The sequence below is a fragment of the Natator depressus genome, chromosome 1 (genome assembly GCF_965152275.1).
Source record: "Natator depressus isolate rNatDep1 chromosome 1, rNatDep2.hap1, whole genome shotgun sequence".
Taxonomy (NCBI): domain Eukaryota; kingdom Metazoa; phylum Chordata; order Testudines; family Cheloniidae; genus Natator; species Natator depressus.
In genome coordinates, this window is record NC_134234.1 from 275700080 (window position 1) to 275719205 (window position 19126).

General features: G+C 41.6%; 1 protein-coding gene across 1 annotated transcript in view; it reads right to left on the reverse strand.

The window, feature by feature from the left end:
- Positions 1-1758: 1758 nt before the first annotated feature.
- Positions 1759-19126, reverse strand: part of PTPRQ (protein tyrosine phosphatase receptor type Q) — a 207080-nt gene continuing 189712 nt past the window's right edge. Inside the window, exons 60-65 of the mRNA XM_074941974.1 lie at positions 17053-17187; positions 16814-16939; positions 13890-14038; positions 11494-11629; positions 4361-4484; positions 1759-4084 (exon numbers count right to left, since the gene is read on the reverse strand). Coding sequence (XP_074798075.1) covers positions 4047-4084; positions 4361-4484; positions 11494-11629; positions 13890-14038; positions 16814-16939; positions 17053-17187 — 708 coding nt within the window. The 3' untranslated portion in view covers positions 1759-4046. The remainder of the gene's footprint in view (positions 4085-4360; positions 4485-11493; positions 11630-13889; positions 14039-16813; positions 16940-17052; positions 17188-19126) is intronic.

Below are 19126 nucleotides of genomic sequence, written 5' to 3' on the forward strand. Positions count from 1 at the left end.
TGCAGACTAAATAACCCCAGTTCCCTCAGCCTCTCCTTGTAAATCATGTGCCCCAGCCCCCTAATAATTTTCGTTGTCCTCTGCTGGACTCTCTCCCATTTGTCCACATCCCTTCCTTAGAGGGGGAACCAAAACTGGACACAATACTCCAGCTGTGACCTCACCAGTGCTGAATAGAGGGGAATAATCACTTCCCTTGATCTGCTGGCTCCTGCTAATACAGCCTAATATGCCGTTGGCCTTCTTGGCAATGAGGGCACACTGCTGACTCATATCCAGCTTCTCATCCACTGTAATCCCCAGGTTTTTTTCTGCAGAACTGCTGCTTAGCCAGTTGGTCTCCAGCCTGTAGTGGTGCATGGGATTCTTCCTTCCTAGGTGCAGGACATCAGATAGAATGGGTAAAACACCTAAAGAGAAGTTATCACTATCTATTAAATTCTAGAAGACTATTCCAGAAGGGTAGGTTTACTTTCATAGGTTGGTTGGTTTGAGTTTTGTTTTTGATGCAGTAGGTTACACTGACAACTTTAGCAATATGGAGCTATCATAACATCTTTACTCAAATACTATCCGAAGAGTCAGTAAAACATCATCTAAGAAATTAAAAATAAAAATGCTATGTTGTGAAATAGAAAGACATGGTGGGTGAGGTAATATCTGTTATTGCATCCACTTTTGTTGGTGAGAGACAAGATCTTCTAAGAGCTCCGTGTAAGCTCGAAAGCTTCTCTTTCTCATCAACAGAAGTTGGTCCAATAAAAGATTTTACCTCACCCACCTTGTCTCTTACTATCCTGGCACTGACACAGCTACAACAACACTGCATACGGCAATGCTGCAAAATAGCTATTTATTCACAAAATGGCCAACTTCTGACCTTGCCCCCATGGTTCCCCTGGCAAAAGATGGGGATGGGAGGGCAGAATTTGTGGGGTGATGAGGGAATTCCTTGTCAACCTATGGAGAGAGGGTATATTGTGTCAAGCATGGCATTCATGGGTGGGTCTGGAGGATCTACTGTGACATGGACATCTTCCCTTCCTCATTCCCCACGGATGGGTACATATAAAGGTTCATGGATTACTGCAGCACAGATAGCAGAGCAGCTACTTCTCAGCTGCTCAGAGAGCATGAGCAATTTCCTTCCATGTGCAGAAGTCCTGTGAGCTGTCCCCAGATTGGGTTGGCTACTGGCTGTCCCTGCGTGAAGAGAACACTGAAATCTCCGAAGGTAGATTACCAGATTGCCTACATAAAACTGTACAATGAAATATTTAAAACATTTTAAAGTTTTTTGGCTTTAACAAAGTAATCACAGGAACATAAGTAGTGTTATACTGGATGGTCAGAGCAGTGTTCCTTTAAATTCAGTCATTGACAGCAACTGATTCCAGATGCTTTAAAGAAAGATGCAAGAATCTCCCCAGGAGTCATTTTGATAAAATACAAAAAATTATAATCATTTTTTGAGCATTGGAGAGTTCACCTTGAAGCTGCACAGGACTAATCAGCTCTTGCAAAACATTTAATTATAGAAATAACAAACATACTTTTAGTCTAGCACTGTGGTTACAAGACTATGGCTGAATAATGTCATTTTATCACAGGTTTCAGAGTAGCAGCCATGTTAGTCTGTATTCGCAAAAAGAAAAGGAGTACTTGTGGCACCTTAGAGACTAACCAATTTATTTGAGCATAAGCTTTTGTGAGCTACAGCTCACTTCATCGGATGCATTCAGTGGAAAATACAGTGCGGAGATTTATATACATAGAGAACATGAAACAATGGGTGTTACCATACACACTGTAACGAGAGTGATCACTTAAGGTGAGCTATTACCAGCAGGAGAGCCGGGGGGGGGGGGGGAACGACCTTTTGTAGTGATAATCAAGGTGGGCCATTTCCAGCAGTTGACAAGAACATCTGAGGAACACTGGTTATCACAGGGTTACACATACTGCTACCAAGTACAAATACAATCATGAAAAACATCTGTAAGACCCTTATAAGCAATTTGTCAAAATACTTTAAAACATATGTATAATAAATGAAGACCACATGTTTCATATGAACCAAATGAAACTAGAGCTGTACAGAATGGTTTGCCAGAGATCTGAACAGCTGCGGACATCACCTCTCCTTCTGTCCGGCTTTAAAAGGCATTGTTTTTCCTTTAGGTTGACAGGTGACATTGCAATACTGTCGGTCTTCCTGAAAGAGAGTTTCCAAAAAATACTTCTCTAAAATGCCCTCGAGCCCTCTTCCCCTCCCTCAGTGCTGCTTTTGATGGTCATCTGAGGTACCTGACACACACTGCCTATTTACAAAAGATCTCTTCTAATTTACAATCTGTACCAAACCCATCAGATTGTAAAAAGAAACCAGACCCTTACTGAAGTTTACTCCTGCATAAATATCAATTTATGTACCGTACAACACTGTCTGTTTGGTATATGAAGTAGATAAGAGTCCAGTTAACTTCCTGTTACATACAGATCATGTACATACTCACACTATATATCTTCCTTGCTGGTGTCCCAGGTGCAGAGGGATTGGCCTGATTTATCTGAGGCTCCTCAGAGCTTGAAATTTGAACCACTTGTCCCCTCCACAAGGCTGGAAGCTCCTTCTCCCCAGTGCAAACATGAGCTGGGTGCTCTACAAGGAGAACCTTCTATAGTTTCCTTACTGTTTTTTGCACTCAGGCAGGTTTCTCCTTGAGTACTGAGGCCACAATTTGATAGTATTATTGGTTTGTAGTAGAACATTTATGTTTCTTCACATAATATTTTTTAAAATGTATCAATGCAAAGCTATGAGAATGTCTAGAAAGCACTGGGCTTCCTAGTAAAATCCAAGGGTATGGTAAAATTAGTTTCCTATGGCCCTCTAATTATCAGTCTATACTTTGCTACTCGATTGAGAGCCTCCTGACTCTTCCATTCCATCTTTGGATCTACCCTTGATGATGCAGCAATAGGAGCTGAGGATTTGGGTTTTATTAATCAATGCTCTCTGGAATTGTGCCAGCACAAAATATTATCAGCCATGCGTTTCAAAGGTTTCAGTGACTTATTTTATGCCAATGTGAAAGCAACAAAGTTTGATTTTATACACCTGAACAATAAAATATTTTACTATTGAATTTCTGAGTATTCCTTATGAAGATACTGTATAAGATTGTATTCAGGCCATTTGAATGAAGGTATACAGTACTTAAATCAGTCTACCATACTTTATAATATGTAATAAATTTAAAACTTTATTTTTTTTTCCTTTCAGTTTTACAAAAGTAGCAGGAATGTGAGATCCTTTCTTCATCATCAAGCATGTGCAATCACTAGCAACATTTAACAACAACAACCGGGTGATCACAAGTTAGCTTAAATAGCTCCAAGTATCCCTGAAGAGCTACTGTGTGCTGTGTAAAAGCTGAATAATCCTCGCAGTGTCAGGGGGTGACTCTTCAGCTGTTCAGGATCATGAGATGATATCCTAGCACTCATAAAACAGCAGATTTAAAACACAAGAACATACATTTAGGTAAAGATCATTGTGACAGTATTGGAAGTAATCCACAAGAATTGTCAACACCCTGGAGGCCAAACTAACATGACTGAGTCAAAGGATTCAAGCTTTTACTCAAAAACAAACAAAAGAATACAGCAAATTCACACTGAATTATGCACGCTAGGAATATGAACATTTTCCTTCACATTTGGCTCATTTTTAAGCTTTTACAAGATAACTGGGAAAAAGGGGCATTTGTTGAGAGCACGCTTTCAATTTAAATACATACTGAGTTATTTATATAACAACAGAACTGCAATCTGGGCAAAAGTATTGCTGATCTTTATTGCCTAGTGATTTGCATAAAATAATTTATCACATTTATGAAGGCACATTGATAGAAAAGGAATCATTTCAACATTTAAAAAAATGATTGTTTTTAATTCATTATAATAAGGGGAGTTGTTTTGGCCCCTGAGTTTAGAAAAATACCATTTGGTTTTCAAGACCTAATAATCTTTGTTTTAAATATTTACATGGTAGTTTCTTCCCATTCAAGTTCCACATCACCTACAACAGAAACAAATACATTAAATTAAACTGCTTTTAAAATGAACATTAAACAATTACTGATAACTCTTAGTATGTATTTGAAAGAATTTCTGTTGAACAATGTAAATAGCTTGAGCAATGACTGATACCAGAATCTGGGTTAAAGGACAGCAGAAAGCCATAACTTTGCACTTATCAAGCTTCCAAGTGCTTGTCAAAGTATGCTTATTAGTATGAACAAATCAATGCACCTGCTAGGAAAAAATAACTTTGGAACAATCTGTATCTACTTACCTTCCATGGCATCCAAAGAGTCCATCTTTTGCAGTGCTGAATAATTTACAAAACATATGGACTGACTGCTTCCCTTGCTTGTCAATAGGTCCAAAACACACTGATGCAAAAAAATATATTGTGCCTGTAAGATGTAAAAGTTAGAGGTTACTTACATGATTTTATGATGGAAAATTTGCTTTTTAATAACAAAATATTTTAAAGTAATATTGAATTAAAACATGTAGATGTTCTGAAAGTAATTCTAGTTTAGCAACTTATTCCAACCCTTTGATAATGTCTTATGTCTGACCCAATTTTGATAATTATGAATGATCAATTATTAGTCTATAGGCATGTTAATTACTATGCTCAAATATACAAACATTATTCCAAACATAACTGAAGATAATAGACTGCACCACACCATTCCCTCAAAGCTAGTTATACATTAAAAAAATGCGTTCAGCTTGTTTTTCCAACATTTGATTCAGAATGAAGAAGCTGAACCACATACATCAAACACTTAAATGAAGAAACTTTCCTCCCTCCTAGCATGCTGAAAGCCAGCAGGGTGCAGTCAAATCCAAAAAATCCAATAAATTCCATTCACTTGATACATGGCCTGTTCATGAGGGAAAAAACAAATAGCTTCTAAAGATAGATGCCTGTTGCAGAGGTCATTTTGAGAACCAGCTAAGAAATAAAAATGTTGACTTTCTTGGCTTTTGTGCATTGGGGTAAAACTCTTAATCATTCAAACTGTTTCTAACACATAATGAGAGTTTCATTTAGATGGTTATGTCTCTGGAATCAGTAATTCTCAAGCCACAGATAACTGAAACAATAAACTTTCAGAGCTGCTTCAGTATACAGTAGCAATACATATTGTTTGCATATATCAATCCTGAAATCTTTATTGACATGATAGGGTGCAATTGCTTCAAAATACCCATTGTAGTAAAACCTTTTTTGGGGAAGATTTCTTGCTCTGTAATGGATCAAATATGAGCAGGCAAATATGAGCTGTGACCTGAGAGACTGAAGTTACTACAACATAAATTGTTTAAATAGTTTGTAGTGTTATGATTTTGAACCCCAAAAGCTATAAAGTCTGTTGTGCCAAAGCAGCTCCCATCTGTATGCACTAAAAATCTTTCTGAAATTCCCATCGGGGCAGGAAAAGGGATGAAGGGGAGCACATGATGTGTCAAAAACCTTTTTGTAGGGTCTTTTCCTGGAAAAAAAATCACTTTCATTAGGGACTAGATTGCATTTTACATACAGTAGAACCTCAGAGTTAAGAACACCAGAGTTGGGAACTGATCGGTCAACCACACACCTCATTTGGAACCGGAAGTATGCAATCAGGCAGTAGCAGAGGGCAAAAAAGCAAATAGAGTACAGTGTTGTGTTAAACATAAACTACTAAAAAAAAGGGGAAGTTTAAAAAAAAGTTTTGACAAGGTAAGGAAACTGTTTCTGTGCTTGTTTCATTTAAATTAAGATGGCTAAAAGCAGAATTTTTCTTCTGAATAGTAAAGTTTCAAAGCTATATTAAGTCAATGTTCTGTTGTAAACTTTCGAAAGAACAACCATAATGCTTTGTTCAGAATTACAAACATTTCAGCGTTATGAACAACTTCCATTCTCCGTTCGTAACTTTGAGGTTCTACTGTATAGCCCAGAGTAAGGGGCCCTGTGTAGCTGAAACACCCCCGAGGGGTCCACATGGTGGCGTGTAGAGTACAGATGCTGCACACCCAGCTAGCACAGGTATAGATAGCAGTGTAGATGGTGAGCCCTGGCTTAGGCAAGTAGTGTAGAGTGCCCTACATTCCTGAATCCGAGGGTATATATCCTGTACAGCTCTCTACATGCTCAAGCAGGGGGAAGACATGTCTACACTGCTACTTTTAGCAGAGCCTTTCCCTGCAACAATGAAAGACTTGAGCAGTGGGAAAAAGGTTCCAGCAGCCAAGAGCCTTCTCTTCTATCCCCACTGCTGGAGGCTTTCGCTGCTGCATGTATGTACCCACTGTACTGAGTATGGTCACTACAGCATATAGTGACATGTACCCTACACACCTTCACAAGTGCAGGCAGTTGCAGACAAGGTCTCGGAGAGACACAGTACCTCCCAGAGTGCCTTGGTTGTGCTGGAGGGGAAAAAGGGAGTGATTTTCTACAATCCTTTTTAGGGTACAGCTTACTCCTCAACCAGTACTTTCTAAGCCAACTTTCTAATCGCACAAAATGGAACACCCTTGCCCTGCCCCCTGCTCTGCCCCTGCTCACTCCATTCCCGTCCTGTTGCTCGCTCTCCCCCACCCTCACTCACTTTCACTGGGCTGGGGCAGGGGGTTGGGGTGCAGGAGGGGGTGAGAGCTCCTGCTGGGGGTTCAGGCTCTGGGGTGGGACCAGAAATGAGGGGCTCAGGAGGAGGGAGAGGGCTCTAGGCTGCAGCCAATGGGTTTGGACTGTGGGAGGGGGCTTAGGGCTAGGGCAGGGTGTTCAGATGCAGGAGGGGCTATGGGCTCAAGATGGGAGTGTGGGGTCTGGTGGGGATGAGGGGTTTGGGGTGCAGGAGAGGGCTCACGGCTGGGGCAGGAGGTTGGGGTGTGGGAGGGAGTGCAGGCTCCAGGAGGGAGTTTGGGTGCAGGAGGGGCTCAGGGCTGGACAAGGGGTTGAAGTGCAGGAGGGTTTCAAGGTACAGGCTCCAGGAGGGAGTTAGGGTACGGGAGGGAGTTCTAAAGTGGGGCAGGAGGTTGGGGTGTGGGAGGGAGTTTGGGGTGCAGGCTCTGGCAAGGTGGCGCTTACCTCAGACGGCTCCTGGAAGTGGACGGCATGTCTGGCTCCTAGGCAGAGGGGTTGGGGGGCTCTGCGGGCTGCCTGTGCCTGCAGGCACCACCTCTGCAGCTTCCATTGGCCATCGTTCCCAGCCAATGGGAGCTGCGGAGCCGGTGCTCAGGGCAGGGGCAGCAGGTGGAGCCTCCCTAGCTGCCCCTGCACCTAGGAACAGGAGGGACATGCCACCTGCTTCCAGGAACTGTGCAGAGACAGGCCAGGCAGGGAGCCTGCCTTAGTCCTGCTGCACCATTGCTTGGACTTTTAATGGCCCCGTCAGCACTCCTGACTGTAGCCGCCAAGATCCCTTTTCGACCGGGCATTCTGGTCTAAAACCGGATGCCTGGCAACCCTATACTGCTGGCTGACACAAAGTGTTGTGTGTAGGGGGGGAACAAGGGAGTTGAGTCATGACCTCACCTAGTCCCTGCCCCTCCCTGGGGATAGTGTCTTATGCACAGCTCCTGCACTCTCCCAGCACCGAGAGCTAAGATTCAGGTAGACGGGCTGGCAAGGAGGGAGTCCCTACTCCCCTTCCTATTACCCTGCACAGCTATGTTAGGCTTATTCTTAATCTAGCCCTGTACCAGCAGTTCAAAATTGCAACACAATGGTCTGCAAAAGTAAAACAATTTCAATGTTATAAATATGGAAAGGAAGGGTGATATTTATTTTATTCCTACAATTTAAAGAGAGGGTGATTTTTTATTTTTATTTTTTTAATTGGAGGTGGGAGGGAATTGCTTTTGTCTTGGTACCTTCTCTATGCTGACAATTTAAAACCTAAATTAGAGACCGTTATGAGGTGTTTTAAAATAGAAATGTCAGAATAGCCTATACTGCTAAAACCTTGCTTTGTTTAGGGAAACAATGGATAACCCTCAAAAACTAATAAGAATCAGTTCTGTTTGGATCAGTCTCAATGGTGACATGGAGTATTGCACCTCTTGGTTCTGCAGAACTGTGCTGGAAATGACTTGGAGAAGAACAAGCTCTCTCATGACACTGCCAATATAATACCGAAGTAACAATGACAATACTTCCTGCCTTTGATCAGGTTGGAAATAAGTATTAAGAGAACAGCTTCTCGTATTACAGATTCTAGCAGAGGCCAAAAAGTAAGCACAGATGTAAGCAAGAGTGACAAACATATGTTTTTTAAATAAGCCTTGACCTTATCTGTTGTCTTTTTTATTTGTAATGCTTTGGTTCTGTGAGGCCTCCACTGAATGGCCTCCCACTGAGGCTATTTACATTATTTGATTTGCAATGAAGGATGTAAGACTACCGGTTCCAGTGCTCCCCACCACAGTAAAATCCCAGTGATTTCTCACCTAGCTACATGTGCTACATTTAAACCTACCTGTGATGGTCCTCACTCTGGGATTGGTTGGTCAGGTAGTGTCACCTAGTGGTCAGGGTTAAGGCCTGTGACCTGCAGGGGTGTTGTTGGTAGGGGAACCTGGGCCCTCCCACTCCACTGGGCTCTGAACCAGGGTCCTTTGAGGGCTATCAGGGATCTGACAGCCAAGGCTGTTTAAGGCTGCCCTCTCTGGGACTCTTCCCGTCTCCCCTCCTGCAACTGTCCCAAAGTCACGATCTGGGTTAAGGCGGTGTGAAGGGTGCCTGCTCACCACAAGGCCCCTTCTGATCACTGTTCCCTCTAAGCTGTGCGTGTGTGCGCATGCACACAGATCCTAAACCCCGCGCACATGGCGAAACACGGTGCACACAGAAAAAATGGCACAGAAGCATAACAATTTCCACAGAAGAAATTTTTTGCGCACACAGCCTATCAAAAATTAGAGGGAACATTGCTTCTGATGGTGGCGTGCCACATGGTAGCTCTCTTTCTCAGGTGCCACCTGCCTCCACCCACGATATGGCCACCCTCCTGGGCCAGCTCAGTCCTAGGGCTTTCCTCTGCTGGGATAGTCCAAACAAAAAATAAAGGGGATTACCAAAGTCCAGAGATCATATGAGGGGGAGAGGGGAATGCTTCCCTCTCCAGCTGTCTCTATAACAGGTCCTCCTTTCCCTCAGGGAGGGACCTTTGGGTAATTGTCTTAGGGAGAGATTTCCGCCTTCCCTCCATTCTCCTCTGCTGGAGCTGCAGGTTTGCTCTCTTCGCTGGTCTGCTACTGCCACCAAATGAGCTGTTTTCCTGCCTTTTAACTCCTCCTACAGTAGGGAAATTTCCGGTGTAGCGGGGTGGCACTGGTTGGGCCCAGAGCAGTGCCCTTTCCCCTTGTTGGCCAGTGTGGGGTTTGTACACCCCATCATATTACCAAACTGACGTTTGCTAGAGAACAAACAAAACAGAATGGATGTTTTTTCAGCTCCCTACTGCCATCTATTGTAACTAGAGAACTCTACATTCTCATGCCAACAGTTAATAAACAGAATAAAGAAGGGAAAAAATCCCAAACGATAAACAACCAGACAACAATATTTTCCAGGTGACATTGTACCATAGTCTCAATTTTCAACCTAAGATCCCAAAATCTCAGATGTATAGGTTCAACTGCTAGAAAGGACAGACTAGCTTTACACATCACCTTCATCTCACTTCCCATATTCTCCAATCCAATATGGATAACAGGAATGCTTCCCAAACTGAATAAGCCTCCTTTCGCAGGGCATGTCTACATAAACATTCATTGCACAACAAGCTAGAGGTAAATCTACAGTGCTGCACACTAACTGCCTATGTGGACCCTTCTAGTGAGCATTAAAAGTTCCCTAGTGCACTTTGCTGTACTGCTCTTTCAAACTGTGGTCGGTCAATGCAGACTAGAGAACACCTAGTGCACATCAGCAGGGTCCACATGGACAGTTATTGTGTAGCACACTGTAACTCTGTAGATTAACATTCCAGCTTGCCACAAATTAAGTATTTGTATAGACATGCCCACAAATAGCTTTGAAACCCTCAGGCTTGTACTCAGCAGAATGCCAGCATGAGACTTACATCTCAATATAAAGCGTTGATAAGCTTGTAAGTCACGTCTTAGACAAAGAGGTTCAAATTAATACCACACTGTCCGCTGGCAAGGAAGAATATGCGATGAACTAGCAACTGGGTCAAGAGTGACCTGTCCAAAGGGTCTGAACCTGCACCCATTGAAGTCTGACCCCAACAACAGGAACACACCCCTTCTTAGCTCAGTCTAAGACCTGCAGTTCTTACAGCTAAGCACCCTTAATTGTAGTGGTTGAGTTAGATCAAAGATCTCAAACTTCTTCATACTGTGTACTGCATCTTAGTACAGATGTTATCTCATAGCCATTTCCTTTTCCATTCGTGGGTGAAATCCAGACCTTAACGTCAGTGGGAGTTTAGTCACTGACTTCAATGGAACCAGAGTTTCACCTCATGATTATATAACAACTCTGAGGTAACTACAGCAATTGCTTACTGTTTAACTGCTAGAAATAAACAGGAAGAGTCAGCACCATGTTATCAGCCTGGTCTCCAGGGAGTACTGGTGGTTCTCAGACCACAGTTTAAGAGCCTCTGAATTAGATAATACTATTAAACCTACAGGAATTAATACAAGGAGACCCTGGGCACTGCAGCAGGATTACCACTAAATTGGGGCATTAAGGGCAGCTTTAAAGTCCACTAAGGTTCCATGGAAATCAGCATGTACCCAGATCTCTAAGCCTAGGATAGTCCTTTTTCTAGCAGTTCAATTATTTTTCTCTTAGTAACTTATACTCACCTTGCATATGATTGCTAAATAAAAATGTATCTTGTTTTAGGCCCAGAGAAGGCTCTTCAAACACTTATCTTACAAATACTGAAGTGTGCATATAACTTAACTCACTTCTGTAACCTTATTTAAGTCAATTTAAAATAAGTCAGTCAATGGGACTATTGGTATGGGTAAAGTTAAGCACATGTTTTACATTTTTGGAGGATGGAGCCTTATATTTGTATAAACTTATTTATCAGAAGAGTTAATAAAGTCAAATATAATAAGATGTTGGCAAATCACTTTGGGTCTAAAAAAATTACCTGAACCTTCACCCAAAATTCAAAATAAACCTTTTCACAAAGTCTGAGAAGGTTTGGTTTACTTTTTAAAAACATTACCTTTCATCTTTGCACTCCTTGGCTGGGAGACAAAGCGTCTAAAGACCTCAAGAAAGTGTACTGGTATAATGCTTCCAATCCAACCGGGAAGTACTAGAAAACTTACAATAAGGCTGATTTTCATAAGTTTCGCTGCTCATTTTTGCAGTACTTCAGAGAACGAAATGATTTCTTAACATAGGATGTATATAAATTCTATATCTCTTACCAGGTTCTGTACCATACACATTCTCTCACTTCTCAGCTCAGCTACAAGTCCATAGATGTCCACAAAATCATGATAATTTATATGCTGTGTTAAGTGATCAAGTGCAATATAAACCCCTGTTCTTCCAACCCCAGCGCTGTAAAGAATAAATAAATAATAAATAAATGAAATAAAATATAGTTTATACACTAATTATTTTAATATATATAATTGCAAATCTTCAGTATAGCAGATCCAGTGGCTGGAAGTTGAATCTAGACAAATTCAGACTGAAAATAAGGCTTACATTTTTAATGGTGAGAGTAATTACCCATTGGAACAATTCTGCAAGGGTAGTCGTGGATTCTCCATTACTGACAATTTTAAAATCAAGATTGGATGTCTTTCTAATAGGTATGCTCTAGGAATAATTCTGGGGCAGTTCTATGACCTTTGCCTTACAGGAGATAAGACTAGGTAATCACCATGGTCCCACCTGGCCTTTGAATCTATGAATTCAAAACCTCGAAAAATAAATTTATTATGAAAAGAAAATTGGGCCAAAACTAGAACTTTTACCCACCCTCTCACTCTGGTACCTTTATTGGTTGGGATAAAATGGAATCTAGATGTGAATTATGACCTGGCTTTGGTTGTGCAAAGCCAAAGCCTGACTCATGAAGTGCAGCTAAATCAAACCTACCCTATTTAGTAAATTATAGGAATGGGAAGGAGCCGAAAAGCTTTTATATGAATCCCGACAAACCTTGCTGGTTTGAATGCAATAAAACTGCAATCACGAGGTTCTGCAAAACTGAAATGTGGTGCATTTCTATTAAAAACTAAACAAAACAAAGAGGACTTCTATACAGTGAATTGCTCTACAAGAAAGAACTTTTGAAAAAAGGTGGGAATGGATAGCTAGGCTGAAGTGGCAAGTCCAACACTCTTGTGGCTAGGGGTATTCTTCTTAATTAAGGGGTCTGAAAATTAACAGGGTTACCTTAAAATCTTTCCCACACTCATAAGCGAGAAGTGCAAAAAATGCTGGGCAGGAGTAACATGATCATGTTTGCTCCCCAAGTGTGTGACTGCACTCTGTAAAAGCTGCAACATGTGAGAAGCTCTGCTAAGTGGTATTACAATACATGAATCCTGTGGTTATGAGGACATGTGTTGCTGCTGCAAGGTCCTAGTGACATAAGCAAGGGAACATCCTTAGTATGGGCTGGGGGCCAAATTCTTTGTCCCCTTTGCACCTCTCTGCAGTGCAAAGGGGATGGAATCTGGCCCTATCTCCCATTTGGGGACAACCACCAGCATGGGGGAGTCCTCAGAAGCATAGAGCCAGTGTAGCTACCTTTTCCACTAGCCTCTAGTGTAGGGGTTGCGTTGGGAGCAGGGAATAGGAGTAGCAGGAAAGCATTATGTTCCAGCAGTGGCCATTTGGTGGATGGTCCCTTAGTGACACTGACAGCTGAAGCAAGTTAGAGCAGTCCCAAAGCATTACAGGCTGAACACAGATGAGGGATGGAGCAGACAACTGAGAGCTGAAACCAAATCGCTCAGTTTCCCCTCACACTGAGCACACCAGAGAATCTGGAACAGGGTTCTTAGCCTGAATCACTTCAGAATGTGCCCACTGAGTCAGTGGGGACACTAAGAGACCATCTGAAAATGTGGAAAGAACTGTATAAAATGTAGACCATTTTACTGAAGGATTAGCCTTGCTCAGACACTGACTCTTTGAAATGATAGTGTAATGGTGTAGTAGAGAATGAAATCAATCGGAGCTATGAGAGCTGAACTTGTCTCACAACCAGACCACTTATTTAGCTCCCCAACATATAGATTTGGGCATCTATTTTTAGGATCCAAGTTTGAAATCTGGTCTTTGAATGTGAAAGAGATTGTAGATACAACCTTCTATTCCAAGTCTACATTCTTTGCAGGTTCCCATGTAGTTTCTGTCTTCTGATAATATATGATATGTAGATTTTAAATAAACTTTTCAATACTTCTTCCTTAAAGAAAGCTATAATTATGGTAGAAGTCATTACAAAGTCAACATTTGTCAACTGTTACCCCACACATATCTCCTATTTTAAGTAAATAGGAAATCTGAAGTGAACTTTAATGTGCTTGTATGGTAAATACCAGAATAACACTTTCACTGACATCATATCAGTTGGATTGCATGGCGTGGAAGGGAAAGCACAAACTGGTCTTCTACCTCCAGAAAGAGCTGAGAAACATTGCTTGGAAACTTGCCCTGCTGCCAGGGCTATACTGTGAATAAAAGAACAGCCTTTTTACCCCACTGCTTTCAATCTGGCAACTTTCCTGTATACTAATATTCACTTAAATGGTATTACACTTTAAATCAATTTCATGTATGTACTTAATTCTCTGCTTACCTGCAGTGAACAATCATAGGTGTGTTATCATGTGCTCGACTTGCACGGATCAGCTTGACAAAATGGATTAATGGTGCTGTAGTTTCAGGGACCCCATGTTCAGGCCAGGCAGTAAAGTTACACTGACGTACCGTCATACAATCCCCATGCTGGCAAGCACAAATCAGATACAAGTTCTGTATTAGAATTTTGAAACAGACCCACATTAGATCTAGAAGTGAACTGCACTGTAACACCTAAGTTTTCCTAGCACATTCTTCTCAATAACCTTACCTAAAGAGGAAAGTTTGAGACTTACAGTGTTGTCAAATGTACTAGCATCAGGAGAAAACTGATTTAATGGGTTTAATGACTGTTGTTTATGGGAAGCTGGCAGTAGTCCACCCATGGGAAAGTGTTAATGACCTCAGCCAATAAGAGACTCAGTAACTCTCCCTTTGACTTTACAAGCCAGATAGGACCTGGGTCCAATTTGCAGATTACAAGCTGAAGTGTCCCCAGGTCTTCTAGTAGCTCAATGAGCAAAGGTGGCTGAAACTCAATCAGAGAAGGTGTTCCATCTGACCCTTCCCTACACTGACTTGCTACTGTCAAGGCAGCCGACTGGTCCAATGCCAATTACTCTTGGCCAGAAAGCAAGTGGAAAGTATGTGAGCGACTACCCCACTATAGCATTATGTATGATAATACATAAAAACAGCAAGTGACTACTTGACTTCTTAACTACTGTATAATTATTATGCATAAGGACAATTTGGATCTTTGTTAGTAAAGTAGGATGCGCTGAGGGGGATTATGGATGCAAAATGTACATGTTGACTTGCATGGAAAAAACCTTAGATAAATAAACAACTCATCCATTTTTGGGTTTAAAACGAAGAGCAAAGTTAAAAGACAAAAATACAGGATACTTAATCGGCATACTGATAAATGGCACAATTTAAGGTGTAATGTATTTTAGTGACTCCATACGGAACACTTAGAGAGCATGACTTATGTTTTTTGAAAGCCTCATATTGGTTAACAGATATGAATTTGTGTTTTGCCAGCATACATTTCTGGCTGTAGAGTCCCCTTTTACTCTGGTTGCTTCTGTGTTCTGAATTAGCTACAAAACAAATTTATCATATCTCACAATCTTGTTTTTAAATGTTTCATTGCTCGTCATAAATATAAAGGGAAGGGTAAACCCCTTCAAAAACCCTCCTGGCCAGAGGAAAACTCCTCTCACCTGTAAAGGGTTAAGAAGCTAAAGGTAACCTCGCTGGCACCTGACCAAAATGACCAATAAGGAGACAAGATACTTTCAAAAGCTGGGAGGAGGGAGAGAAACAAAGGGTCTGTCTATATGCTGCTTTTGTCGGGGATAGACCAGGAATGGAGTCTTAGAACTTTTAGCAAGTAATCTAGCTACGTATGTGTTAGATTATGATTTCTTTAAATGGCTGAGAAAAGAATTGTGCTGAATAGAATAACTATTTCTGTCTGTGTATCTTTTTTGTAACTTAAGGTTTTGCCTAGAGGGATTCTCTATGTTTTGAATCTAATTACCCTGTAAGGTATCTACCATCCTGATTTTACAGAGGGGATTTCTTTACTTCTATTTACTCCTATTTCTATTTAAAGTCTTCTTGTAAGAAAACTGAATGCTTTTTCCTTGTTCTCAGATCCAAGGGTTTGGGTCTGTGGTCACCTATGCAAATTGGTGAGGCTTTTTATCCAACATTTCCCAGGAAAGGGGGGGTGCAAGTGTTGGGAGGATTGTTCATTGTTCTTAAGATCCAAGGGTCTGGGTCTGTAGTCACCTAGGCAAATTGGTGAGGCTTTTTACCAAACCTTGTCCAGGAAGTGGGGTGCAAGGTTTTGTGAAGTATTTGGGGGGAAAGAGGTTTCCAAACAGCTCTTCCCCAGTAACCAGTATTTGTTTGGTGGTGGTAGTGGCCAATCCAAAGACAAAGGGTGGAATATTTTGTACCTTGGGGAAGTTTTTGACCTAAGCTGGTAAAGATAAGCTTAGGAGGTTTTCATGCAGGTCCCCACATCTGTACCCTAGCGTTCAGAGTGGGGGAGGAACCTTGACAGCTCTGTACTATGTACACAATGTATTCCTAAGAGTTTGATAATTGGGATGTTGCCTACTTGTTTCCACTAGTGTGTGTCAAGAAAAGATTAATGCATCTTTACATTTGGACATGTAGGGTCAGATCCTAGGGTCTGGCAGAATTGCACACTATATATGTCAGTGCTGGAGGTCCAAAGGAGGCATGGTCTTGGTTACCGTAAGCAGGACAGATTCCTGAGCCTAAGTGCTCTTCTGATTTATACTGGTTGCTAATGGTTCCAAAAGCCTGAAACCACAGCTGTGGATCACAACAGCATTGGTGCCTCCAGGCCACTTCTCCTATGCCAGTACAGAAAGTGCAACTGGTAGTAAGACCCCAAGAGCCACTTGTATTGTAATCTCCCAGGGTTGGTCAGGCCAGCTTTATAGTTCACTACTGCTGCTGATGCAATACAAAGCAGCTGCACTGTTCCAGAGAATCTTGCCCTTGGTTGCTTTATCTGGGAGGGATGCATTAGAAGGGGTTTTTGTAATTACTCCCTTCCAGAAAAGATATTGAGATAGTCAGGTAGAAACTCTGACTCCCAGCAGACTAGAGACTCAGTACCCCTGATATTCCACTTCCTATCATCTGGGTTTCACATATCAGTTCCATGGGACAGAAACTGGAGACAATTTTCAAAAAGGTCTAAAATCAAGGCCACTATTAAAAATATTCAGAAAAACCAGACAATGCAATGTATACAAATTTGAGATTAAAAGAAGAACTTTTAGGGACAGCTGAGTGGAATGGAACACATTTGATGTTCACTGGGGCTTTAAGAGTATATTTTTATAAAAGCATTTTTCAGTTTTCCCTTACCCTTTCAATTTTTAGATCCCTGATAGTCCAGTCTATGTGAATATCTTCCACTAATTTGGTAATCACTATATCTCCAAACACAGTCACTGGTTTGTTGTCTTCTGGCCAGTATTGGTGACATCTTACCTGCAGTCAGAGGACACTACTTATTAACAACGAACATCTATAATCCTGATAGAAAGAATATATATAATTTCCAGTTATTGCATGCATTGTTAACTGATATGCCAGTAACTTACCCGTCCTTTTTCAAAACATTGCGTAAGCATCACGAGTGTTTTTGCTCTAGTCTCCCACACCATTCTCCAGAAATCACCCACTGTTCCTGGTAATGGTCCCTGAGTAGCAATAAACTCATTTGGACACAAGTAGCCCTACAATGAAAATATTTAATATATATGGATATACACAAACAAAAAGTGTGCATGTGTATGACTCATAATTATGCCTGCAGCCATATCACCAGAGGTTGTGAATTTGTCAGATACACTAAATTAAACAGGGATAGGCCTGGCAAGTTGTTGCATGGGAAACCTCCAAGGAAAGCCTAAGTGATGTGGATAATTCAATAGGTGATATTCCTTCCATTGAGTAAGTCTGTTCTCAGCCACTGCCCAAATATGATAGAGGCCCTGTGCTACTGGAAGTGGCATCTTTTAAAAAGATGTCAAATTGAAGTCATGGCCACTTACAGTAATTAAAAATATGCCAAGGTGACAGCCTATGGCTGCATTACTGCAGACTTTCACCCATGATCCTGGGGCAGCTGTGGCTGGGGGCATGGTTGTGCAGCTCTATTAATGCAAAACTGCTATGGATCCAGAGCTGGTGGGGAGCCCACATAGGTTGCCTTGTCCTCCAATTGATCAGCCCAGGTTCAGAGGTGGCCTTTTTCCTGCCAATGAGTTGGGGGGAACCTCAGCCCTGAAAAGTGATGTTCTAAGTCTCTCTCTGAGAGAGATTCCCTGAGGTCACCCTGTGGGTTTTTCCATGGAAGGGATGATTGTGGTTTCTGTTTTTGTACATAATTCTAAAAACGAATTAAAAGCATGAGAGCAGTTTTTTCAAGCAGAGACTTCTGTACATGTTTCCCCTGGCTGTCCTTCCACAGGATGGAACCAGTTTTCTTAAAGGGGCCATTGGTACACCAGAAGCTCTATGTATTATATAAAATTAAAAAAAATAAATGTTACATTACAGAGCTGATAGTCCATCATGGAGTTCTGGTAATTAAACAGAACAAACAGTGCAGAAGTTTATTAGCATCATCAAAACTACTCAATGGAATTACAGCCCTATAATTCACAGCTGCCTGTTATTTATTTGATATATAATATACATAACAGGTGGCGGTGGGAAACTACACTAATCCTCCCTAGTTGAACAGTGAAGTGAGGAGCTATAACTCAGGGATGCAAAGCTCGGAGTTAATTATTTGCTTTCTCCCTTCATGGGTAAACCAGTAAAAATAAAAGTAGCATTCCACTTTCCACTTGTTATATAGTATATACAGGGTGTTTCTCTCTCCCTCTCTCTCTGTGTATATATACATACACACATATATACACACACACACACACACACACTCACTGCTAAGAGTTCTCCCATGTTGGCATTTTTGTTTGCTTCTGAGTAATTCAGGCATAATGCCTTTTGTCACCACTGATAGCATATTGCAGCTGCTAAGGCCACCAATTCTCAGAGCTACAACTTTTCACTTTATATAGATCTCTCTCTCTCTCTCTGTGTACATATATATACACAGAGAGAGAGAGAGAGGGAGAGACAGGGCAAAGTTGTAGCTCTGAGAATTGGTGACCTTAGCAGCTGCAATATGCTATCAGTAGTGACAAAAGGCATTATGCCTGCATTAGTCAGAAGCAAGCAAAAATACCTACATGGGAGAACTCTTAGCAGTAGCAATTTCTGTAGCCTTTTTGAAGGTGCTATGTGAGCTTCCCAGCATCAGTTTTTGAGTGCTAGCCAGTGATGGGAAGACCTATCCATCCTCCCCTCTACCCAGATCCCCACCTCAGAGGCTGTGAGCCTGGCAAACAGCACTACAGCTGTGTAACAGGATTTGTAACAGGGTGGAAGGTCTTTTCTGCTGTTGACCCACCCTGTTAGGGCTCTATATAAAGTGATGAGTAAGCTTTGCTGACTAGTAGAAAGGAAGGATGATGTTTAAGACAATGGGTGGGAGTCAGGGCTCAGGAGATCAGTGTTCAATACCCAGCTCTGCTACAGACTTCCTGTATGACCTTGGGCAACTCTCAGTGCCTCAGTTTCCTGTCTGTAAAATGGAGATAATAC